This window comes from Haliotis rubra, unplaced genomic scaffold (assembly GCF_003918875.1).
Source record: "Haliotis rubra isolate DU_JTF1 unplaced genomic scaffold, ASM391887v1 Scf422, whole genome shotgun sequence".
Classification (NCBI taxonomy): Eukaryota; Metazoa; Mollusca; class Gastropoda; order Lepetellida; family Haliotidae; genus Haliotis; species Haliotis rubra.
Window position 1 is genome coordinate 468,490 of NW_025767105.1, and position 26,068 is coordinate 494,557.

General features: G+C 39.0%; 1 protein-coding gene across 2 annotated transcripts in view; it reads left to right on the forward strand.

Annotated features, from left to right (window-relative positions):
• Window positions 1–26,068, forward strand: part of LOC124288684 — a 72,599-nt gene that overhangs the window by 9,465 nt on the left and 37,066 nt on the right. For both annotated transcript variants that reach the window (XR_006901507.1, XM_046725253.1), the window contains exons 4-20: window positions 159–315; window positions 11,391–11,453; window positions 13,333–13,394; window positions 15,945–16,022; window positions 16,491–16,539; window positions 16,912–16,990; window positions 17,795–17,897; window positions 18,434–18,507; window positions 18,847–18,949; window positions 19,841–19,959; window positions 20,287–20,378; window positions 20,634–20,722; window positions 21,207–21,326; window positions 22,390–22,525; window positions 23,297–23,328; window positions 23,727–23,793; window positions 24,064–24,190. Coding sequence is in view for 1 of the 2 variants with exons in the window: in XM_046725253.1 (XP_046581209.1) it covers window positions 159–315; window positions 11,391–11,453; window positions 13,333–13,394; window positions 15,945–16,022; window positions 16,491–16,539; window positions 16,912–16,990; window positions 17,795–17,897; window positions 18,434–18,507; window positions 18,847–18,949; window positions 19,841–19,959; window positions 20,287–20,378; window positions 20,634–20,722; window positions 21,207–21,326; window positions 22,390–22,525; window positions 23,297–23,328; window positions 23,727–23,793; window positions 24,064–24,190 (1,550 nt within the window). In the remaining variant the exon portion in view is untranslated. The remainder of the gene's footprint in view (window positions 1–158; window positions 316–11,390; window positions 11,454–13,332; window positions 13,395–15,944; window positions 16,023–16,490; window positions 16,540–16,911; window positions 16,991–17,794; window positions 17,898–18,433; window positions 18,508–18,846; window positions 18,950–19,840; window positions 19,960–20,286; window positions 20,379–20,633; window positions 20,723–21,206; window positions 21,327–22,389; window positions 22,526–23,296; window positions 23,329–23,726; window positions 23,794–24,063; window positions 24,191–26,068) is intronic.

A 26,068-nucleotide genomic window follows, 5' to 3' on the forward strand; every position in this document is an offset into this window, starting at 1 on the left:
AATATTCTAAGTAACCCAAAATACCAATATAGTTGGCAGTAAAAGGTTGTTGGTTGTCCTTGACTACTCTTTCTCTCAGTGAAAAGGAAGACATTTATTTCATGTTTAGTCCCAAGTAGTGAACATGTACACATGTATATATTGACTGTCCCCTTTAGATCCAATGTCTGGACGGGCTGTCCAGGTTCCTGGCTGTAGGGACTCTTATTCTGGCTGGCAACAACCTCACATGGAAAGAGCTGGTCAAAATACGACATCTTCATATCCTCAACCTCAGTCTCCATGGCAACCCACACCTGGAAAAAGATCCCTACTGTAAGTATCAGAACTTGATCAACCTTTTCCTTTTAACACTTTGGTTCCCTGACCGCGTCATACCAAAAGACGTTAAAATATGGTACTTGTTGGTCCCTGCCTGGCGCTCGGCATTAATGGGTACAACAAGGACTGGTCGGCTCGGAGTCAGTATAATGTGTCTGAGTGGGGTATTCATGCTTCACTGCGGCATGGTATCTCAGTGGGCTAGCACTATAAAACCAGCTTCAGTCTGGGTTAGTACAAGCAGCCGCACATACACATACACACGCATGCACGTCGTCATATGAGCGAAATATTCTCAAGCACGACGATAAACCCAATTTCACCTCACCTCACCTCACCTTTTAACAGTTTGAAGTCATGTAGAAATGCTATACATATATGTGAAGTTATTCTGCATGTGTCTAATCAGCTGCTTCTGGCATGCCTAGGAAACTCATACCATCATAATCCATTCAATGACCCAGTTGCAGATTTAGCTCCACAGTCAGTGATGCAGAGTTGTGCCCCTTGCTGTGTCAGGATATGCTGTTCATGGGTTCATATTGCTGTTTCCCAGTGATAATGGCTAGCATGTAATGGCTGAACTAAAATAATATAACTTACTTACATTGATCTCACTAACTCTTTTACCAGACTTTCTGACATGCTAGATCTGTGGAAATGATTGAACGATTTCTGATTACACCACCAATTTGCTGATTCATTCATTTGTGTATGTGTGTATGTAAGTACAGTATTTCACTGTCTATGAATCCACGCCATGTATAAAACTATCTTAAACAAAGCACATCACCAGATCATACTCAATCCCAATACATATGTGTGTAGGTATGTACATGTGTATATATGTACGGTAATGTCTTTAAACATGTTTCCTTGACACCTGGTCTGTGCTGTAGCTAGGTCTGTTGTAGATCACTGGATATGTCCATGGTCTTCCAGTCAGCGTGACCCAGACTTTTCAGGGTTATTTTTGACACTGACTATTATGGCGGCAGCAGTGTTCATATTGTGTAATACAAGCCATGTCAATATGATATATAACAGCTACACAATGGAATATCAGTCTGCATTGATCAGTGTTAGGGCAGTGGTAGACACTAGTGTATTTAGTCAGTAGTACATATGTACGCTATGTAGAAAAACAGTAACATTTTTAGTATTATCTGCAGGTCGTATTCCTTTAAGTATTATAACCATTAAGGATTGGGTAATGGACTGACAGTGAAACTAATGATGTCCCTAGGCTTTTGATGTTTATTTGCCATAACACTTTATCTTCTCCTTATATGTTTATTTGTTGATGTTACATGTACATGTTTGTTAATCTGACTATGAGCCTTTTTTGACGTGTAGGGAATTTACAGCCTGTAAGGTTACACTTACAGCATTCAAGCATGTTCTCCACTTCATGCTATAGGACACTCTGCATGTGAAATAGGAAAAGTAAAAAATAAAAATGAAAAAGTGATGTATTTTTTTCAAATATAAAATGGTGAATACTTGTAGTGTTACATGGTTGCTTGGCAACATGGACTGGCTCCAGATCTGCAGCATCTACATGATGTATCATGTGTATAGAGACAGTTGTCTTCAGTATCAAACTGTCATCGTGGATCATGTTTGTACTGATGCTGGCAGTTGTGTTTTGGTTATCCTTCAAACATGTTGGTACTGGGTAATAACAGAGAAGTCTAAAACTTTTGGTACTGAAATGGTATAACTTTAATTAACTGGCCAACTGGGTTGTTGTTTTAATTAGACATAAAAGCTCCCGACTGAAGATACTGTACATTTGCTGGCGTGGATGACAAGTTAGCTGTTTTCTGATTGGTTAATGTACTTTGACAGACAGATCCGGTCACGTGGACTAAAAGTGATTTTGCTTTACGACAATGCTGCAAGTCACATGTGTCCTTCGCTAACTGCTTGCGAAATGTAACCAAATACCGTCTCATATTCAACCCGATGGATGCAGGAATAATTCGGACATTCAAGGCATACTACAATAGATCGCTTGTTAGACATTACCTCACCTGTGCTGAGGAAGGGCGTGATCAGACACCCGGATCAACATGCGGATGTCACTGCGGTAAAATTATTGATGTGATGAATTAGGCTTTACATTAAATGCTTATTTGTTTTATCCAGATTAGGTGTCGTTTTGTAATTCTTTGGGAAGCAACTTGGGTCTTGATTCAGTAGTCCGGACTATTCGCAATCTTGCTGGATGTGACTACCTTCATGAAAGCATAAACAAGGTGTCTGAACTGTAGACTCAAGTTTTGTATCTTTTATAATCCATCCAAAATGGAGCCATCCATCAACTACTGGTAATAATATTGTGTCAGTGTTTTGTTTGTGGTTGGAGTGTCATCCTTGCCAGACATCTACAATCCACTCTGTGCATTAACAGTAACTTGGCATACACTGGAGCCATTCTAAGCTTAAAGACCACTGCGACAGAAACTCTATGTTCAATATGTGTAGGGGGTTTATGTATGTTCCAAGCTTATCTACCATACATCATGGGATATTTCATACAGTAAACAACATATAAACACAGGAATTATTCTTGACAGTTCCTGAATGAGCCGAAATGTCCCTTATCATGTTTTACCTGTACGATATACAGGTGATCTGTGTGTTGACCCGGCCCGCTGTGACTAACTACCGGTAGTGTCTCCCCTGATTTCTTGATGTATATATCTCATCAGTAGCAGGTCATTATCGCCATGCTGTCATTCAAACACTCGCATATCTCCCACCAATCATCCAATAATCACATCTTTGATCAGCAGATCTGCCCACCTTGACATGGACCAGTGGTACACTATAATCGTTTTGCTCGATCATGCATTTCTGGTACATGTTGTTGTCTATAGCTTGTCAATAGCACTGTGATAACATGCTTTGTTGGCTACAGCTGACGTGTATTGCATGTTAGTTCAGACACATGTGGTTAGTCTGACCGGTAAATGTAGGCTTGTTGTACTTTCTTGTACAAAGTAGATTGTAGTATACCCAGCTTTTGAAAACTGGTTTCCTTGAAAGGAATGTAGATAAAATCTAATAAGTATATTTTTTTAAAGATGGCAATGGCATGTTTGAAGTCAACATATTTAGTAATTGCTGAAGAATTATTAACATAGTTGGTAGTGTTTTGATATTTCATTAAGTAGGATAATTACATAGTTCTCTTTATCCATTTCATCTAGGGTTACATAGTTGAATCAAGTCATACAAAGATATCATGAAATCGGCAAGTTACAGGACATAAGAAATTATGTCATGACCACGATAAGAAGTTCAGTCCTTGTTGGGATCCCAGACTAAGTCCAGAGCAACCTGTCTTTGTCGTAACTACTTAGAGCAGGGGGTCAGGCTTAGTGACTTGCTTGATTGTGTGACACATACCCTGACGACAAGGAGCCTTTTTTCATTGATTGTCTCAATATTTCACAGTCCACCCATATCTTCTAGTTGGAATATTGTGGATCATGGTGTAACAAACAACACAGCTCATTACTTGAAGTGTTATCATTAAGTGCAGATGTCAGATCATTGACTTAAATGTGTATAAGATTTAAGGTGTTTAATACAATTGCTTTCAATTATTGGCATGGAATTGGACCCCTTCCTACAGCACCTACTCAAGTGTAGATTGGCCCCCATTACACCAAGCACATGGGTCCTGGGTCCATAGTCAGCCATTCGACTTAATCATGTTCGGTCGTCTTCCATATGGCTGGAATATTGCTGACTGTGGCATAACACAACTCACTCACTCACTCACTCACTCACTCACTCACTCACTCACTCACTCACTCACTCTCTCACACACACTCGTTCTGACTGACTCGCGCAGCTGTTCAAATCCTTCTTACAACTCCACCCATTAAAATCTATCTCACTCACTCACTCCTCACTCTCTCACTCTTTCTCTCTCTCTCTCTCTCTCTTTCTCTCTCTCTTTCTCTCTCTCTCTCTCTCTCTCTCTCTCTCTCTCTCTCTCTCTCTCTCTCTCTCTCTCTCTCACTCACTCACTCACTCAGCTTCAACAGAATGAGTAAGTTTCACAGCATTTTACGCAATGCGCAAATGTGTGTCAAGTACATGGAGAATGGATGCAGAAAAACAGTTCACTGTGTCCAGAATGACGCACTATATTATTCACTGTACCCACAACACATCTATGACTTTGCTAAATGTTTGGTTGTTTCTTTCAGAGAAGCTACGCGCGTCATTTCAACCATCTGTCCACATGATCAATGATTCATTCCAAGCTCTAAAGAAATTATCAAAACATACAGTTCTCTACATCGTTACTTCACAGGACCCTCATATTGCCAGCAATGACCTCTAAAACTAATAATTAGGGGTCCCTGAGACCCCCATGTTTGTGAGTCGAGAACCCTGATTTTCCCAATATAATAAACTACCATTGTGTGAGGTGTTACTTCAGTTATGAATCTGCATGTAATGTAATGCTAGTTACATTCAGCTGGACTAATGTAAGTAGGTTACATGCTCTGAATGCCCCCAGGTGAAGATCACTGCCACTCTTTCACTTCAAGTAGTTTTTCTTGTCATAAATCCTGATGATAAACCAATCTCCATAGACAGGTTGACAGGACTTAGCAAGTCTGGTGAATATTCAAGTGCTGTAAACAGGAGTATTTAAGTGATTTCTCTATAACTGACACATGCAGCTTTCTTTGATTTTGTTGTGGTTCTGCTAGATTACACACAGACAGGTTAGAGGTCGTCAGTCTCTGTCGCTACATGTTGCCAGGTTTGCGAGTGTGTAAGGTGTCAGGGGCTGTATGCCTATGATGATCAACATGTATCAACTGTTCCCACATGTGTTTACATATGTATGTATTTATGTAGATTAAATTAAACAACACGACAAGGGGGAAATTGAATTTGTTGGTTATTGTTAGTGTGTAGGGGGCAATAAAAATCCTCAATTGAGTTTCAGCATCAGTGGGTTCTCTATTTACAGGACATGTTGTCAGCAGAAGGGACTGTGTAGGGAAACTGAAGCCCACAATTTGCTCACAATACCAGCACTGATCAGATAAGGGATTTTATAACTGTATAGTTTACAGATTTCTTTCCTGGAACCATAGTGTCAGGAGTCAGAACTGATATCAAAACCATGGTATTTTTTTCAATAAGATGCAAAATCTCATCAAATTGTGTGGGCTTATCAGAAACTGAAATAAATTAACCAGCTCCCCAGTAACATAAAAAGGAGGAAATATTTAAATTGAATTCGACATTTGTGAAATATCAGGTCATGGGATGCTTCTTACAAAGATGATTAAAAGATTAAGATTCAGTAAAATTGTAGTGTTTTCAAAAGAACAGGAGATTTTAACTTTAAAGACCTTCTACCTCTAACACTGAAATAAATTAACCAACTCCCCTGGTGAGTAACATAAAAAAGGATGAAATATTTAAATTGAATTCAACATTTGTGAAATATCAGGTCATCTGTTGCTTCTTACAAAGATAATTAAAAAATAAGATTAAAGTTCTCCTGTAAACTTGAAGTACTATCCATGTTCCAAAGACCTAGGAACTCTGTTTCCTTGCTCAGAGTTTAACGACCTTCTACCTTGAACACCTTATTACCTTGACTGAGTATTGTAGCCATTGATGCTCTTAGTGAATCCCACACACAAAGTTAATGTCAATAACACTGAAATATACGATAAAATTGATGAGAAAATCCATTGGTACCTGGCACCTAATCTGGCAGCAATTCTCCATGTTGTGTGTTCTGTACCCTGCTGTAGCTCCACCTCAACCATGTGATGTTTTGTTCCCCCCAACAATCCGGACAATAGAGAATAACTTTATTGCCCTAATATAGCCCTAGTCCATTGATCCACCAGGACGAAATATACTCCTGTCGTCTTTGATTCTTTCAATACTGTCACCAATGTCAGATTTTGTCAATATGTGATAAAGTTGGCCATGGCAAATTGCTTATCTCTTGGTGCATGTATTGGAAGCAGGCTTTCTCCTGGTGAATAGATTGTCATCATTCTCGAACCTCTTGTAGACTGAGGCCAAAGCTGTTGAAGGAAATGTCTTGTTATAGTTTGGCATGAAATGCATGTGGACCCGTTTTTTTGTAAATATCTCATCATCCAAAGATCCCATCAATCTCAAACTGTGCAAGTGGATGTTTTGTCAGACAACCTAATCACATTGTAAATCACCGATTTTATGCATTTGTATTAAAGAATCTGTCTATGTAACTGTCAACAAAATAAACAGCAGAACGCAGACCGCCTGCAGAGGGAGGGAGCCAATGACCTGTAACAGCGGCAGTGTTGGGTCAGAAAGGTAAATGCACGTGCAGTTCATGATAGTTGATGACCCTGATGTCAAAAGAATGTCTGACAAAACATCCACTTGCACAGTTTGAGATCGATTGGATCATTGGATGATGAGATATTTACAAAAAAAACGGGTCCACATGCATTTCATGCCAAACTATAGTCATTTATGTATTGTTTTGTGTATGGTATTTTTTGTGTGTTTTACTTTTACAATTAAAGTAGTTGAAAAAGTTTATTCCAAGAATGGCAAAGTTCTGTTAACAGATGATTCAAATTGTGTTGTATCAATTTCTAAAATATGAATAGATTCTTATGAGTAATGCACAACTTTGTCAAGGAAATACTTTTTTGAATAGATGTTAGGTTGTTTTAGACATTAAGTTAGAAATAAACTGTTGCCATAACAATCAAAATAATAAGAGCCTGGTTATGACAAGTTGAATCTTGACGTGATAACATGTAGATATTCCCCTAAAGCTGAGATGCAGATGATCAAAGTACAAACTGTACAAGCACATACATATAGTTTGAACAAAAACAAAAGGTATCTTGGTATCTGACAGACTTGTCAGCGAGACCTTGGTCAACAACCATGGCATGTCAGGAAGAAATATATTCCAGTCCTTCAGCAGCATGAAACAGGAGTGAGGTTTGGTGAAACACACACCGTAGTCGGCCGATTGATAGCCGAGTTATGACTGGCGTTCACCCAGTTATGTACAGTTAATGCAGTACTGTTTTAGTACCGGGTGGAGCTGCTATTGACACTTTGTTACTTATATGGCCGGCACTTACCCGCCTGAGCAACTGTTTTGTGCAGGGAACCGCTGTTCACTTTCAGTGTGAAATGGCTGTTGTAGATCTGGTTGCAGATAAATGGGGCATTTTTAAAGTGAATTGTCTTGAGCTGGATTGAAGTATGTATAGCGGGTAAGGGGATATGTGTTCAAGGAATGACAAGTTGTTACAATTTCTATAGGGGAAAATGTATTGTTGTTTTGAATGTGAGTAATGCATACTGGGATGTTGTTGAGTGTAGGGCAGTGTGCAATGGGACCAAGGGTAAACCAACACAGTTGGATGTCTACGGGGGTTTGCTAACAATCATAACAAACTTATTGACAAGAGTCACTATCAGATGATTTACTGTGTTAAACAGGGATAGAAATTATTGCAACATGAAAGCACCTGTCTGTATACCTATCACACTACACTAACTAGCTTGGTAGTGCATTTTCTAATTTTGTTGTGACTATTAACTTTGAAATAGTGGGAGAAGTAATCCTTAACAGCAGGGGTTCAAGGCTTTTTTTTAAAAGCCACTTGCCACAGGGCAAGTGACATTAAGAAAGGTACTTATCCTTACTAATTTTCCACTTGCACTGATATTTATGACATAATCATGATGATGTAATTATGAAAGAATCATCAACATGGTATTTTTACTATCCATTGGAAGGTATAAGTGGTAGGATAATTCAATAAAAGAAAAGCAAGAAGATTCAAGCTGGGTCAAGTTTATTAACCCCCAAACATACATAAGTAAGAATCTGTCCAGGTTAATAAACTACACAGTGACAAGAGAGACCCCCCACAAAGAGGGGTAATCCTCTGCTATGAACATAAAACTTAATTGGTACATGACAATACAAAATTGGTTAAATTGCTTAAGTATAAGAGAAGTACTTATTAACTTGCTTGATGTCGATTAAGTGAGCGTAGGAGATAATGCAAAGCATAGCCAGCCAACAACAACTGACCAGTAAAACTACTGGGTGTGGTGGGAGGGTACGAATCTTTGCTGCACAACACGGCTGCGGCCATGATAAAAAACATGTAAAATGCGGAATGCAACAAAAAGGTGGATTGTGCAATAAGTGGAAAGTTGCTGACACAAACGAACTACGTAAAATATAATTTATCACAAAATTAAAATGATGTTAATGTTTACTGGACTATTTACCGAGAAGTGATAAATGGCAAAGAAAGATAACTCTAGTTTATTATCATTGCGGAAATTACTTTATTTCATTCTTGTATTGTGTCAAATTTTAATAGCTTCATTTTGAGCAGATATGAAATGAAATCCAAGTTTATTTGCAGTATGAAACAGTAAGCAGAAATTATCAAGTAGTCCATGGACAAGTAAGTTACCATTATTTGATCGCCCAAAATGAAAACTGACTTGTCCCGGGCATCGGGCGATGGGATTTTTTAACCCCTGAACAGACCTTTGTTCAATAGTTGTCTCAAAGCATTAAGTGTGTGTGTGATATTGTATGTATCTATAGTTACCTTGAAAGTGTTGATGAAATTGGATCTTGGAAAATTTGAATGTAACAGTCAGATCAAATACATATTTGCAACCCTCATTGCCCCACGGTAGACAGGATGTAGTGGATGTGGTTGAAGTAGAAACAGGGCCAGGAGCAAATGTTGTGAGCTCCAGAGAAGGGTAAGACTTTCGCCCGTATCCCCCAAAACTTTAATGATGAGGACAAATTCCTTTGAGTGGCATTTTCTGACATCTCCTGGTCTGAATGATTGCCAGTCTGTAGAGTTAGATCAGAATTGGTTCCTAGTGGTTCGTGGTATATCTGGGGAGATACTTAAAAAGGGTATTGGGTGGACACAGTATGTGACCTGGCAGGTAGTTTGTTATGGTACCCCATGTCATGTATCCAGACATGGGTTTATATATATTGGCCATTGTAATATAGCAGCATAAATATTGACATTGTCAGTTTTGTAGACCGCAGGTCTGTAAACACTGCATGACTCCATGAATACAGTCGCCTGATAGGCAGCTAAGTCGCTATTTTTAACCACCACTGAGAGGAAAACCTGAGCAAGTGTGCAAAGCAAGTGTGCAAAGCTCTACTGTCATTCAGAGCCTGGAACAAATATATGCAATACAGCCCATTCAAGTCTATGATAGTTGGAAAGTCTACATCGCAATCAGCTGATTTGTTTATCTGTGTGCATTTTGTGTTCGGATCATATGTCTAAATCTAATAGGTTTTGGGTTTTTTCATTTCTTTTTTTTAATATTATTAATAGGTATTCTTTCAGGATACTTTGCGCACACAAAATCCAGGTTGTCAGTTCATTTTGCTATTTAGGGATTTTAAGAATTTCTTTTTACTGTTTCTCGGCAACAAGTTTGATAATGAATCTGTTTAGTGTTTTCATAGTGTTTGTCCGGGCTTTCTAAACCTCCAGGGATGTCACTCTATTGTCTCACCAGCTTCTCCTTTCACCGAGTAAACCTCTACAGGCAGTTTCATGGGCATTTTCCAAGAAGTCCCAGGGATTTTCTACAGAATTGCCCAGGCCCTGGAGATTTTCTGAGGAATTGCCTGGGCATTTTCTGAGGAATAGCCCTTGACTTTGAATAGATGATTGATATACCTTTGTCTTGCTATTACTGAATACGATCGTAAAATATCACAATATTGAAAACTTCCAATATATTGTGCCGATGCCTGGTTTCGAACCTGCAACCCTTCACCTACTAGCTTGGTGGTTTTATCCACTAGACTATGAAGGATCACTGTGAAGGATGAGACTGTTTGTCAGTATGAACCATGTGTTCCTCACAAGACGGGTAGAGCAGGCAGTGCATGTGCATGACACGGGTAGCGTGTGCAAGGCAAGGTATCGACTGCCAGTCACATCTCAGTTGATTTCAACAGTAAATACCAAACTTTAAAATTATATCTAAAGTATATCTTTGGTCGGTACATAAATTGGATCAAAACCCTCTGCTGCGGGCTTACTTTTTGAAACAAAACCTCAGAGTCGGGTTTTGATCCTTCACATATCTCCCAAATTACTTTGTATTCATGCATGTAACTTCTCACACACAGAGATTATGGTGTCTGCTGGTGCCTCTTGCTAATTTTTAGTTTGTATATTTTCCATTTTTATGGCAACAAGTTTGGCTCAATTCAGAGGATGTCTCTAAAACTACTGGTTTTCTTCATTACATACATGATATGACCACATTGTTAACTGGTGCTGGTAATTAACTAATTAATTTCAGCTAACCTCCACTAGCTCCTATCTTGGTGAAAAAGGACCTGGGTCCCTATCCACAAAGTGTTCGCAACGTTACAATCTATCATAACTCTATTCTTTATCATAGGCTTTGAATGGCATAGTGCTACAAATGTTTTGTGGATCAGGTCCCTGACTTACAAATATAACTACTCAAGTTTCACAGATCATTCTCATAGGGCTTGCTGTAATGGTCACACGATTGGTTCTGTAACAGTGCTGGCCTTCAGAAGGCTCTTCTTGTTTTGTAATTTTAGGATACTTTAACATGTAACAAGTTTTTCAGAGTCTAGATGTCAGTGTATCCGAGCATGAATGCCAGTATTTGTCTGGTAACGTGTACCTGGCTCACTGCGTCCATCTGCTCTTAGTAACACGTACAGCAGCACATGGACATGGTGCGCACAATAGTCATGTTTGACCCTCGTATGTTATACATGACCACATTTCAATACTTGACTCAAAATGGACATGTCATCTCTGCTCCCTATATTGGTCATATCTATTCACAGTTGATGGAAGAACAAACCAATGAAGTATTGCAGATGTTAGTGTGGATGGTTACCTGGAATAAAACATCTCACACAAGAATTCAGCAATACCGTTTGAAAGTTTGGCTTCATCAGGATCATTTTACTCTTCTTTTTTCAGATCGGATCCATGTGATTGACTGTCTGCCCAATATCTGGATGCTGGATGGAAGAATTGTCACTTGTAAGTTGAATACCTTGTAATGCACCAGAACACGCAGGTAAACTGCTGATTCCAACTACTGGCACTAAACAAACGTTTATGGGCTGATAGCAGTGCCTTTAAGTAGGTTTAAACATCAATTGTTGACAACAATACAAAGTCAGACGATTGCTTTCCTAATTCAGCAGCAGCACTCTTGAGAATCAACAAAACCCAACTCTCTTTCAAACATAAACACTTCAAGTCTGACTTATTTCAAGCTATGAGTGATCAAGTACTCCACAATTGTGCATTATCCAATACATCAGGAGTTTGCCCAATCCTCCATGATCGCACTCAGACATGATTAAGCTCTGTGAGTCTATGGCCAGTTATTCCCTCCCTGAAGTAGTTAATGCACATGTCTGTTGTCAATTTAGTGCCACTTCACCTTTTACATCGGTGAATATGCAGATAGATCTGTTTCATATAGGAGCTGTCTTTTCAGGCAGTATTCTATTATCTGTTTGTATAATGCTATGGGCGTGCCTTGGTATATGTGCTTCTAGGGTCGAGTACATGGCAGTAGTTAAATCATCATATTAGATGGTAATATTCACTATTTTAGTCGTGTGAATGTACTTTTGATGCTACAATATTTCCCAATGGCTGTTAGTAGGGTCTGTACGTGGTCATCAGGTTTCCATCAACAAGACACTTGCTGTTTTCATTATGATTGTAAAATCAATGTCAGGTCTAAACCTTTGATTGTTGTTATTGATTTCTCGACTTTATCTTTTAGACTCTGTTGTAGATTTTAGCCATCTCGACCAGTCAAGTTGAATATGTCTGACATCAGTTTATCAAAGTTGAAATCATCTATGTCAAAATGAAACTCCTGTGGACGGTGTTTCCAAGTAGTGTGACTACAATCAGTTATGATCTGTCTAACCTCAAGCCAATCTCCATGATTTAGGAGAATGATGAGAGCAGCTTGTTCAGAATGTTTACTGAGCACACTGGTTACTTTACAACAACTGGCATACAAGAACCTGTCTTACAGTCTGTGACTAAACTGACTGGACATTTACTATTTTGATGGCTGGTGTGATGCGCTAATGGACTGAAAACCATGACATCCTGTAATGATTGTTACCCATTTTGATGATCTTCCCCATGTCCTTGGTCCCATTCCCCTTTCTAAAGGACAAAATCCTCATATAATTACTAAATGTCTATTTTATTGATTCCCATTCTCCCCATCACCTGGAGGTTGCCATGATATCAACCACTGGTTTGTCTGCCTGTATTTACCCACGGACAAGCTGTGGGTGGAAAAGTGCTATAGTATGTCCAAGGTACTACAACCTTCTGTGCAGAGTTGTGTTCCTTAGTTATGCCATGGTGGAATGGTATTGTGGGTTTGATCCCATCTCTGATCATGATCCTCAGCTTACTTGTAGCTTTGCAGTATGAAGCTTTCACCGTGTTCACTTGATTGTGTATGTCATGTCTAGACTACCCACACTTTCAAATATTTAACTGTCATTTTCAATAAGACTACTGTAGTAATATAGAATGTGGCATGTGTCCCTATGGGGGTTCCTGGGCCGAGATTTTCGAAGCTCTCTTAGCGCTAAGATAGTCGTAAATGCCATACATTAACATTAACTTATGACTATCTTAGCGCTAAGAGAGCTTCGGAAATCTGGGCCCAGGCCAGTTGGTCTGGAAACGCGCATTAGTTGTTCAGCTGATCGTGTAGACCTTTGCTTATGATATCAATCACTGGATTGTCTGAACCAGACTTGAATATTTACACGTCATACACCTGGAATACTGGTGAGTGTGTCATTAAACAACAACTGTGTTTACGCTCTGTTTGTGCCTGGAAATGTATTGCATCCTGTGTTTGTTTCAGCGGCGGAGAGACTGCAGGTGAAACACTTCTTCCAGGACTCAGCGCTCACCGAACATCCTGTTGTGAGTTGACTCTTGTCATTGTAACTATGGTAACCTTGTGTTGCTTGTAGAGGGGTCTGGTCTCAACCTGATTCTGCAATATAACCCCGGTATTTCCAGTTACCATGACGCTGGAACATCTGTTTGATTTGACCAAAACCAAAAAGGCTTGTCTAGCTACCTCTGTTCCTATCACATCAGCATCAGAAAACATGTTTTCAATATGGAATGTATGGAATTTCCTTCCATAATTGACCCCCCTGTTCTGCAACTAAAATGGTCACACGTTGTCCATCCTCCACTGCTTTGGTAAGTCTCTTCATCCCTCTGCCCCCATACACTCTCAGGAAGTGATGGTGTATTAAACAACAGAGCAGATGATCTAGCAACTACAACATTTGTCATGAGCTGTATAGTGGCGACCACCAGTACGTCAGCCTATCATGTGTGTCTCGAGTAGAATCAGTTGGCATAGCCACTTGGGGTTTGCAGTCCTGTCAGTAGTAGGGATGTCATGATACATCGAAACATCGAAGCATCGATACTTTTTCTAAGATGATACAATTATCAATACATTCAAAGCTGTATCGATATTTAGTTTTGAAAGTATCAGTTTAAATATGTTTATGTATCATTTACATTTTGCAATTGTATCATGTTTTTTGATGTTATGAGAGTTATAAATGATTATTTTTCATGCACAAAGATGGGAAATTTTAACTTTTTAATCTCTGAGAATAAAAAAATGTTGATCTTTTCAGGGACAGTTATAAAATATGAAATATTTATGTTCAAAATGTAACTAAGTTTATGCAATAATGCCGCAAAAATAGGTATTGTGATACTTATCGAATCATGGCATGGGTATCGTGATATGTATCAATTCATGAAACATATGTATCGTGACATCCCTAGTAAGTAGACACAACTGTACCTCACAGTCCAGATGTTTACATCACCTGGCTGTGTGCATCTTCTACCAAGTACCATGCTGGACAGGTAAAGAAACTTGGATGACAGTTGACTTGCAAAACATTCATTGTGTACATAGTTTTACAACTATTAGGTAAGTTTTGAAGCAGACACCAAAAATATTCTGGATCTAACCAAATGCAAGGTTACAGCAGAACAAAGTTTAAAATTAATCCTAATTAATTTAGATCTATGGTAAGGAATACATATGTAGTGATCAGGACATTTCTATTTGCTATGTTCTTCACATCCCTTAGAAACATTTTATCATGCAATCTTCACAGCTTGGTACTTTTTCATAAACCTTATTTCACATAGGTTATGCTGGCTAAGCCATAAAGCAGATATATTTACATACCCATACTGTGATGAAAGCATGTGTCAATATGCCCACTGTTGTTAGAATCACCCACCACCATTACCACTGAAACAGATGTTTGGGTCAGGTCTTTTGAATCTAAAACTAGGTCTTTAACATTCACTCAATCTTTTGATATCGGGATGTGTAAATCAACCAATTCTTCACAGTAATTATTCTAAGCCCAACAACCTTCTAAGTCATCAATCACACAGCCCTTTAATCAGAAACAAAACTGTCGCTTGGAGCACTTGCCTGCAGTGATTGGCCAAGCACTTTGTATGCTGCAGTCCAGTATAGACGGGGTGTTTACATGATCAATATTGCTTGTGATTGATGGCTCCAATAAGCTGCACATATTACCCAGCCTGTTGATGTCGTCACTCCCACTCCACAGGAAACTCCCCTGAGTACTGACTGCTCGAGCCTTGTGGCAGACACCTCCGGTCATAAGTTAAACCGTCGATAAGTGGTTGGGAGAAAAAATGGTATAATCATGTTCTGCGCATCATGCTAAGGATCTTTTATGGTTTACTGGTGGCAAATATTATTGTGGGTTTTATTCTGTTTTTTTTCTGTTGTTTGTTCAATGTTAGCACCTTAACTGTAGCAGTTGTCAGGATGTAGGCTTTTCCTCAGGTCAGGTGTACCAAAAGTAAATATTTTTGAAGTTCTGCTAATAAAAAAGTGTCTGTGTTATGCAGATATGCTACTTATCTGGAACTGATTGGACTTTGTAACAGACTATTCCACAGGTGACGGCTGAGTGTTGGTAGGCATGAAGTCCTTCCACTTGGCACCAAGTACTTTCAGTAGGCACCAAATACACTTAGTAGGCACTAAGTACTTACAATAGGCACCAAATAGTTTCAGTAGGCACCAAGTAGTTTTAGTAAGTGCCAAGTATATCAACTAGGAGCCTAGTACTTTCGGTAGGCACACAGTATTTCCAGTAGGCACCTTGTAATTCTAGTTGGTCCCAAGTACCTCTGTAGTCACCAAGCACTTCCTTTAGGCACAAAATGCTTTAGTTGGGCAATACATACTTTCAGCAGTCACCAAGCACTTCCTGTGGGCCGCAAATTCCTCGGTAGGCACTGAGTACTTTCAGTAGGCATTGTGACCAACCAACCCCCATTTTAAAACATGATCTAATTCCTTCAGGAGTAAACCAATGTTGGAAAATATTACTGACCTACTGTACCTTGAATCTGAACTCACCATGTCATCCAACATTTCAGAGACACAAGCTAGGCAGGGAATGGTTTATACCTAGCGCACTGAAGAAAATACAGGTGAACGGGATCTTCGGGGACAAGGTAGGTTCATGGGGCAGTCCAATATGGGCAACTCCTAAAAACATTGTCTATCAAACAGTCAGGTGTCAATAATCATACAAAATAATATAACTTGTAGAAGAGGTAGTAATGATTGAAATAGAATAAATAATGTCATTTCATAATGATTTGTTATACCATAAGGGTGTAGGAGTTGTGGATTCAAATGCTGCTTGAGTTTACCTGAGGAAATATCTAGGTGTATACACTCAGAAGCTGTTCAACATGTAAACTTTCTGCAGAGATCTGGAATAGAACAGATGCCCTGCAACCCATGTTTGTCATAAGATTGATGAAATTGTGTGTGTTATTCTATCCCAACACTATATCACAGTATCAATCAGTGGTTTATCTGGTCCAGACTCGGAGTATAGCATAAAACAACAACCAAACCATTATGAACCAAGTTATGAATCAAGTTATGAACCAGCTGTTTTTGTTTTATTCCAGTCTAAACATCTGCTAACAAAGTTCCCTATAAACGCTGTTCATAATATAGGTGAGTTCTGTAATAGTTGTGTGAATAGTATATCTAATCTCTATGATCTATCATTATTCATAAGTTGATACTTGCTATGCAGAGTACTGTCTCTTGATAATAACTAGAAGATAGTTCACGGTGGTGTAAAACCACAGTCACATCTATTGTGTATGCATCAGAGGTATTTGATGCAGATTCCAGGTTGACAGATGCAGTTGCAGTCCTAGAAAGAAGTTCAACATCTCGCTAGATAATGTTTCTAAGTTCACAAAATATTTGAATGTGACATTTATATCAAACCACTAATTACATGAGATTAATGGGGATTTTCTGAGAAAAACCTGTTCAGTGAGAAGTTATTCATCATGGTGTTAATGTTTTTCTTTGCAGAAATTGATCAAAGACGACTTAAGTACTTAGCTTTCAATTTACAAGAGGACCTCACAATAGAGAGGAAGTACACTAAGAGGTTGGTAGCTGTGAAGGTTATCGTGTTAATACATTGTCAAGTTTTCCAAAGGTCAGAAATGTCTCCTTAAATTTTTATTTTAAATACAACATTTGTACAAGGAGATGTTAAGATGGTGGCACGAGCAGGTACTGAGATATGTGGGATGTTGATCTATATGCCATGTCGTCCACAAACATAGGAAGGGTACCTAGTAGCATGAAACACCATTCCTTGTTCTGTACATGCCGTAGTTGGTACATCATTGCATTTATGTCAAAGGTTAAGGTCTCCTTTGAGGTACTTCTTCAACATAGTTGTATTTTAAATTCACTTAGGCAATGATCATTGATATTCTTATCCAATCTCTACACGTGCAATATTGGTGATGTTTGGTAAATTACTGCATCTTGCATTTGTTTGTTTAATGCCGCATTCAGCAATACCACAGTTATATTGAGGTGTTCTGTAAATAATTGAGTCTGGACCAGATAATCCAGTGATTGACATCATGAGCATCAATCTATCTAACTGGGATACGATGTGTGTCAACCAAATGGCCAAGTCTGACCTCCTGATCCCGTTAATCGCCTCATGTCACAAGCAGGATTTCTGATGATCATTTCTAACCTGGATCTGATGTTTGCATCTTACAAATATTGCCTTGATAAAGGGATGTAAGTGATATTTACAGGCTGGAAGTACATGGACATATGATTTGGGGGAAATGACAATAAAGGGGCTATTTTCTGTTTTTGAGTGTACTTGCAAACACTTCTAGTTAAAATGTTATGATATGTTGAATATTTGGTTTTATTTATGCAGGGACTTCCAGGTGCTGCGTTACCGCCGGACATTCCTGGAGGACCTGCTGGACGTCCGGCCCACTGACCGGGAGAGATGCAATATGTTGCTGCTGCTACTGGTGGTCAGTGTCACAAGGGGACAATACACATGCTCTGTTTACATCAGCTAAACAAGGGTTACCTGTTTTCAGAGTTTGATCAGTAGTCAACAGACTTAGTTGATGGAACAAAAACGTTTGTGATAAGTTTTGAGGCAGTTATTTTCCTCTTTTTAAGCTGCTGTTTCCTGTAAATGAATTGTCATGAAAACTTTCAGTCTCAGTAGGGGCATTGTAGCAGGGCTTGGAGTAATCCCACAGATGACATCCCTACCTCAATGTCAGCTTGTTCTTTTGCCATGTGGACATGGTGTCCAACTCTCGGATCAGAAGGTCTATCATTTGAATCTCATTATGGCCTCTTCATAAAGATTCCTTCTTTTCAGGGAGGTCTTACAGGTGCAAGGTGTTTAAGACAGCAAATACTGTAACATCAATATACATCATACTATGTTAATCCGTCTGCCTGTTGAAGGGAAATAACTCTTGTGCTGATAGCTTGTGTACTTCAATACATTTTGTGGAATGTTTTGTCTTGTAACTTGCATGTATTGTTTCAGGCATCCCTAGAGTTTGTAATGCCCACACACCTGGTGAAGGAGACGCTGGAGACAGCCAAGCTGGGGAAGATAGGGTAGGTTTGTCTTGGCAGTCTGGTGGTCGGAGGTGTTGACATTCACCGAGTTCTGGTCTTTGGTTTAGTCAGGATCTGCCGGCGATGGGTTTGAACTCACAGATTCAACTTGATTATGATCCCTGGATTGTCAGAACCATGTTTTTTGTTTCACAAAAGGAGAAAACTTTAACAATCTGTGTCACTTTTGGTGTGCCCATCCACATTAAGCTGACATGCTGTGAATGAAATTCTTTAGGTGGCCATCTCAATTGCCCACATAAAACAGACATACACTGATATAATTGGAATATGTGATGGTATATCAGAGTTAAACCCATCTGCCTCACTGACTGACAGGAAGGTGTACACCATGGACCTGTTCTTGCTGCCCAAGGACGTGCGGTGTCAGGTGGTGGGGATCCTGCTGTCGGCCATCAAGGTGGACAAGGACATCAGGGAGGTCAGTCATACAGGACATAGGCAGTAACAGTTGTAGTCCCTACAGACAGAGAATTGGGAAATGTTATTGGAGAGTCCACTAACTACTGGGAGCCAAGTTGTTTTCTGTCACTTGAAGGTTTTGGACTTATGACATTATTATGTTCAGAACAGGTAAAAAATAAAAAAAAATGCTTTTAAACTTCAAGAGAAAGTCTAATTATGAGCAAGTCTTTATCCAACTTTTATATTAAGTATTTTTACATATTTAGTCTCAGTACTTGGATCAAATGCTTGTGTGCCAGTAAGAAATATGCTAAGAAAACCACAAAAATCATGATCTTCTATATTTGATAGAAATTAGGTAGAAATTAAGCAAATCTGTTAAGTTTCATATCATATGTTGCTCATAAGATGAGTTATGAAAGGCCAGTCACCTGGGCAAGAAAAGTAGATATTCCTCTAACACGATTGTGCAAGACTTCTCTGGACTGTGTTTAGCTATGTGTTGTCATGATGGAGGCCTGAACCACTGCCTGTACCTGTGCCTGTAGCATGATAATGTGAGACTTCTCCAGGCTGTGATGTGTTGAGCTGTGTGTTGTCAGGATGGAGGATTGTACTGCCTGTCCCTGTACCTGTCCTGTAGCATGTACCTGTAGGCTGTGATGTGTTTAGCTGTGTGTTGTCAGGATGGAGGATTATGCGATGTACCTGTAGCATGATAATGTGAGACTTCTCCAGGCTGTGATGTGTTTAGCTGTGTGTTGTCAGGATGGAGGATTGTACCCTGTACCTGTACCTGTAGCATGATAATGTGAGACTTCGTACCCGCCTGTCCCTGTACCTGTACCTGTAGCATGATTATGTGAGACTTCTCCAGGCTGTGATGTGTTGAGCTGTGTGTTGTCAGGATGGAGGATTGTACGACCGCCTGTACCTGTGCCTGTTCTACACCGTGGCGGAACTCACTCGACTCAGTCAGTCCAACTCCCAGGGGGACTCACAGACTACTGGCAAGATGCACAACATGTAAGATGGAGATCACCCTATGCACGTCATCATCAGGATGTTTAATAATAGTGTGAGAATAGATCACACCAACATGGAAGTTTTAGTATGTACCTTAACAAGACAGTACAGACTTTTGGTATGTACACCTAGGACATCTGCCACTGGGTCCCGCTTTTCTATAAGAGTTGACTTTTGATGTAAGTTGATTTATTTGAGAAAAAAACATTACCTGTGAGTTTTGGTTTGGTTTAAATGGAGGCCTGTATCTGTGAAATAATTAATTTCAGGACAATTTCCAACATGGATTTTGTTTGCTGACATTGATGAAATGTTTCTGTGTTTCAGCTACCGAGATTACAAGTGTCTCCTGGCATCAGAGATTGTTCAACTGATGTGTATTGTCCCGGCGTTCTTTGAGTATATGGAGAAGGATGTTGGTGAGACTCTCTGAAACATACCTAGAATATCTAGTGCAAGAAACAAAGGGTGACTTATATAGAAAAAACCTTGTTCATATATATCTTTGAAATAAGAAATATGTTGATGGCAGGTGGAGTTGTTGTTTCAAGCTGTCTGTGATGTAGTTTCAGTGACGTGCATGGCATAACTTGAAAAACTTAAAGGTGTCAACAGTAATGTACCTTTTAATATGATGAAGTGTTTCATCAGCTTTTACAACTGATTATTTTCAGGAGTGATGAACTTGGTAACCACGGGAACAGGAGACCGGAGCATTATTGGAAAAATTTCCCAACTTGCTGAGAGCTACAGGACTGAGAGGGTATGTTGAACACATTAGTCAGGAACTTAAATGGGTGCTATAAAGGGAAGTCAGACTTGTTAGAATGGTATCTTGCTGACTGTGACTAAGTCACTTCATCAACAGATAAGGACACTAACCATTAAATAGTATGTGATTCCTTGATCCCATTGAATGAAAAAATTGCAGAACAAGATGAAGAAATTAACATTAAGGGGAGGCAACTCTTCCCTTCTTGATAATAAATAGTAGATGCATTGCCTTTGTGCTTTATCCTATTCTAATGTAAGCATGTCTTTGAGAAAGTTGAAAAATGAAGAATAAAGGGAGAAGACTCTTCCTTGTTTATTATCACAACAAGCAACAGATCTCCAGAATTTAGTGTGTTTTTCCAGAATATAGTTTAAAAAGAAAGCGTCATTGAGAGAATACTTGCAGTAGATATGTGGTAGTTTTGATCTAGGTCTTGAAAACATACCTGTGACACAGCTGTTTCTGTTTGCAGAGAGATGTGCGGGCATTGTACGAGGACATTGCTGAGATTCTCCTACAGAAGGTTCAGGAACAGACGATGAATCTCACCAACAAATCTCCACGAGAGCCTGTGAGCGACAAAGTACTGAGCGTGAGTCTAGATACTATCACTTCAAGAACTACTGGACAGTACAGGGCACCTAGGAGATTACACAACAAACAGGGTCATGGGAAAACAAGTGCACTTATGATAGCCTGTTGATGGTGTGATTAAGCCCTGTTTGGAGGAGACTACTGGTTTGTGCCCATACAGTGCAAGTTGATCTTATTGTGTGGCTCAAGTTTGGTCTCCAGAACCACACTGAGTCAGTGAGTGTGCTTTTGGGCTGCTTTTGGCAATGTTTCAGCAACATCGTGGTGGTGGAGGACACCAGAAATAGGCTTCACACATTGTACACAGGTGGGAAGGTTAGCTTGCTATGTGTTCAAAAAAGTGTTAAGACCATTGTTAATTTAGGAGATAAACATCATGTGTTGACCAATTTCCGGGTGTTATTGAGTATTTGAGGCACCGGAATTCATTTAAAATATTCCCGTGCTTCAAATACTCAATAACACCCGGAAATTGGCCAACACATGATGTTTATCGACATTGTAAACACAAAAGTAAACCAAAAGGTCCACACATCGTTTTTGTGTCTGCACTCATTGACATCGAGTACGGGTACAGCAGTGAAATGTCATCAGCCGGCCGTTTCGGCTGTCTCCCATGGTAGCATCTGGAACTGCTCATTTGTGACGTCATTCGGACTTTACGTCACAATATGATTTGAATGACGTCATCTCAGCTGACGACGTAACAATACAATGGTGTGAGCGATGTTTGTATGTATTAATACGCAGCGAATTTCCGGGAATCGAATACCATTTGATCATGTTTATCAACCAATCAGATTAAAGAACACAGTGATTTTTGGTTTACAATAATTAAAAGATTTTTATTGAAGTTTTTTTTTAAATGGATCAGAAAGCAATTTATTTGTTGATATCTATGTACAGTAAGTTTCATCGGATATAATTCACATAAAGCTGAAATTTTACATGGAAGTATATATTTGGTGTGTTTCATCCAGTCAGTCTGGTTTGATTGTAGCCTATGACTTATAGTACCATTGTACCTGGACTAAAGCTTTCCTTGAATTACCAAATTGCAGACGTCTGGGTCGGTGAAGAGAGCCAAGACCCCTGTAGATGTGTCGGAATACCACATGAAAGGGGTGACCAGCCCCGACTCAGACCCCCCTGTTGTCCAGTGTCACACACCCAGGAAAAACACACCCAAATTTCCACGTAAGTCATCATCATCATCATCATCATCATCATCATCATCTCATCTCTATAGATGATGTTTCTTAGGGACCGTTCATAATTTATGGCTGGGGGGGTGGTGACGATTTTTATGGAGAAGCATGTACAATGTGAATGACCCTCCCCTAAAAATTATGTACAAAATAAGTGACCCCTCTTGCATGTCATGTACAAAATCAATGACCCCCTTCCCCTTCCCATAATTTCTAAGCACAATTTTAAACATATATTTATGTATAAAATTGCTGACTGACCCCTAGCTGACCCCCCTAGCTCCCGAGAACAAAATGGGTGAAATCATCATCATCATCCCCCCTAGTCATAAATTATTAACGATCCCGTAAAGTCTCACTCTTATGTAATTGGGAACATTGAGGAAGCGCAAGACTTGAAAGCTGTGATAGATATGACGGTGGACCGGATGACTGAATCCAAGTCGAAGTATGAGTCTTGGTCAACATGTCATAAAGGTCTTACGAAAGTCAAACAATCAATCGAATCACATACGGTACTGTAGTTGTGCATTGTGTTAATGACACTTGTATCCAGGGCACATTTGTCTTCTTTCTTGGGTTAGGTGACTATTTGTAGACCCAGTTATTAATCAGTCAGTGATGGGACTAAACCTTAATTGTATGTTAATAATGCATATAAGACACTGATGGTATAATTTGTAACATCTACTGTGTCGTAGATAACCTAATACATACACCAGATCAGAGTGGTTCAATTGATGTTATGTTATTGTTTCAGATTTAGGAGATGTCCTGTTATTAGGACCGCAGGTTGGTACATTAACATTCCTTCAGTCAGGTCAGAATAACTTGGTTGTTTTCATCCAGTGTAAAACAAGACAGACGTTCATGTCTGGTTGACCGTCAGTCATCTGTTCATGAACGTCAGGAACATGTCACACCTGTTAGACCTGGAAAACTGGCTGATATTCTCCAGATTTAATATTCATTGCGATGTGGAAATGAAGTTTGGATATAGGTGTCTGGCTTCGAGGACCTCTAACTGTGCATGTTAATACTGACTGCATGAGTTTATAAAATGTGTGTGAGGGACCAGGAGGGAACATCCTGTTTCAGTGGCATTCAGCAGATGTCTTTCAATATATGCTTTGAAGGGGTGGAAATGTACCTTAGCTCTTTTATCAGATTGGAACTAATTATATTTTCAGACAATTGGAAAAGTCATCTCTTTACCTCAGCCATTCCTGGCATTGGTAGCCATGGACGCTGTCCCAGGTTAGTGAGTGCATCAGAGAATGAAGACTGAGATTACTAATAAATGCTGCTTATATATATTTAATGTTGAGCCAAGTACCTTTCTAATATGTATTAACAACAGGTCAACTACTCCAAGTATGCCCAACAAGCAAGTTCTCTCATCTATGTTGTACAGTAACGAGACAATGATATACCTGTATTGGGTATGTCACTCATCAATGTCTGTACAAGACCTCTGTTAGTCCTGCCACAGCTTTATGTGTACTGAATGTCTTCCAATGATTACAGTGTCCAATGGTGCAATGGTCAGCAAGCTGCGGGACTCGGATGACCACTACACATATGTCAACATGAGGCAACTGGAGTGGGATGTGCAGTATAACCTGTGGAAGCCTTTGGGCACTGTTGGGGACAGGTGGGTACATGGGGTAGGTGGGAGATGTGAGGGTTGGTGAGATGTAAGGTGTAGGAAATGTGAGGGTGGGGAGATGTGAAGGGGTGGGGAGATGAAAATCGCTGTATAAAGTAAGTAAAATCTCGTCATAAAATAAAATAAAAGAAAATCTCGTCGTCGAAATTTCATCTCGTAAAGACAAATAAATACAAAGAAATAAATCGAAAATAAATATAAACAATTAAAGCATCGTAAAATATGAAAGTATAAAGGTAAAGAAAATCTCATCTCGAAAACAATAAAGTAAAATATAAAGTAAAATTTCCTAAAAGTAAAGAAATCTCATCTCGAAAGCTTCTAAAGAATATAAATCTCGCTTCTAAAAGTAAAATAAATGCGCTTTAAAAGTAAAATATAATAAATAAAAATAAAATCTCATCTCAGAAATTTCATAAAGTAAAGGAAATCTCATCTCGAAAGGTAAAATAAATGCGCTTTAAAATTAAAGAAAATCATCGAAGCTTAATAAAAGAAATCGAGAAATCATCATCATCGAGATTTCTCAAAGGTAAAATAAATAAATCATCTCGAAAATCATAAAAGGTAAAGATATAAAGTTTCCTAAAGGTAAAGAAAATCATATAAGAAATTTCCTAAAAGTAAAGAAAATAAATCTCAAAAGGTAAAGATAAATGTCATATAAAGGTAAAGAAATCTCATCTCATTTCCTCAAATTAAAGGAAAATAAATAATGAAATCTATCAAAGAGATCTCAAAGTAAAGAAATAAAGAAAGATCAATAAAGGTAAAGGAAAAGCAATAAAGTCGAGATAAAATAAAGGAATAAAAGGATAGAATCTCTCGAGGCACAAATATAATCTATCTAAGCTCAAACACATAAAAAAAAGACAAATAGATCCATAGATGGTAAAGGAGATTAAAGTCAAGGGCAATCAAAGGAAATGAGGAAAATGCTCGGTTTCTAGTGTTATGAGAAGTCGGGGAAAGGAACAAATTAAAATTATAGATGTGGAGGCGTTTCGTGAAGGAATAAAAGGTAAAGATAAAGGATCGAAGACTCGTCGTCGAGGTAAAGGACTCCCAGTAAAGGAGTGGAAGTGGCTCCGACAAAGTGGGGTTTTCTGTAAAGTCAGGCTATGTGGTCGTGGGAGATCATAAAGAAAGAAGTCGGGACTCCCAATGAAAGGCTGAAGTGGTAAATCAAAGGTAAAGATAAGTAGATAAAGGTAAAGAAGATAAAGGTTTCTCAAAGATGAACAGACAAAGGATAAAGGCAAAGAGATCCGAGAAAGAAGTAAAAAGAGGATAAAGTAAAAAGAAGAGTAAAGGTGTTAAAGTTTCCTAAAGAGATCGATGAAAGATCGAGAAGACAAATTAGTCTGGAGAATCAAAGTTCCTCAAAGAATAGAATAAAGGGTTTCCTCAAAGTAAAGTGAAAGTCAAGATCCTAAAGAAATTAAAGTCTCAAAGGAGGAATCTCAAAGGACCATAAAGGATCGAGACTCAAATTAAAGAGTCGTCTCGAGATAAGTCGTCGAAGTCGTCGTCAAAGGAAGATAAAAGAATTAAAACAAATCTCAAAAAAGGATCGAGGAATCATAAAGGATCCCGGGAAAGAGTAAAGATAAAAGGGTTTCAAAGGATCGGTAAAGGATCGAGATCAAGTCGTGAAGACAAAGGTCAAAGGGATTAAAGGTTTCCTCAAAGTGGAGTGAGACAGAATCATAAAGGAATGAAGATCTCAAAGATAAAGGGTTTCTAAAGGATCGAAGGCTCGTCGTGGAAGTGTCGTCGAAGTCGTCGTCGTCGAGATAAAGTCAGAAAGTCTGGATGGGGATTAAAGGATCGAGATCTTAAGTCGTCGAGATGATGGAGTGG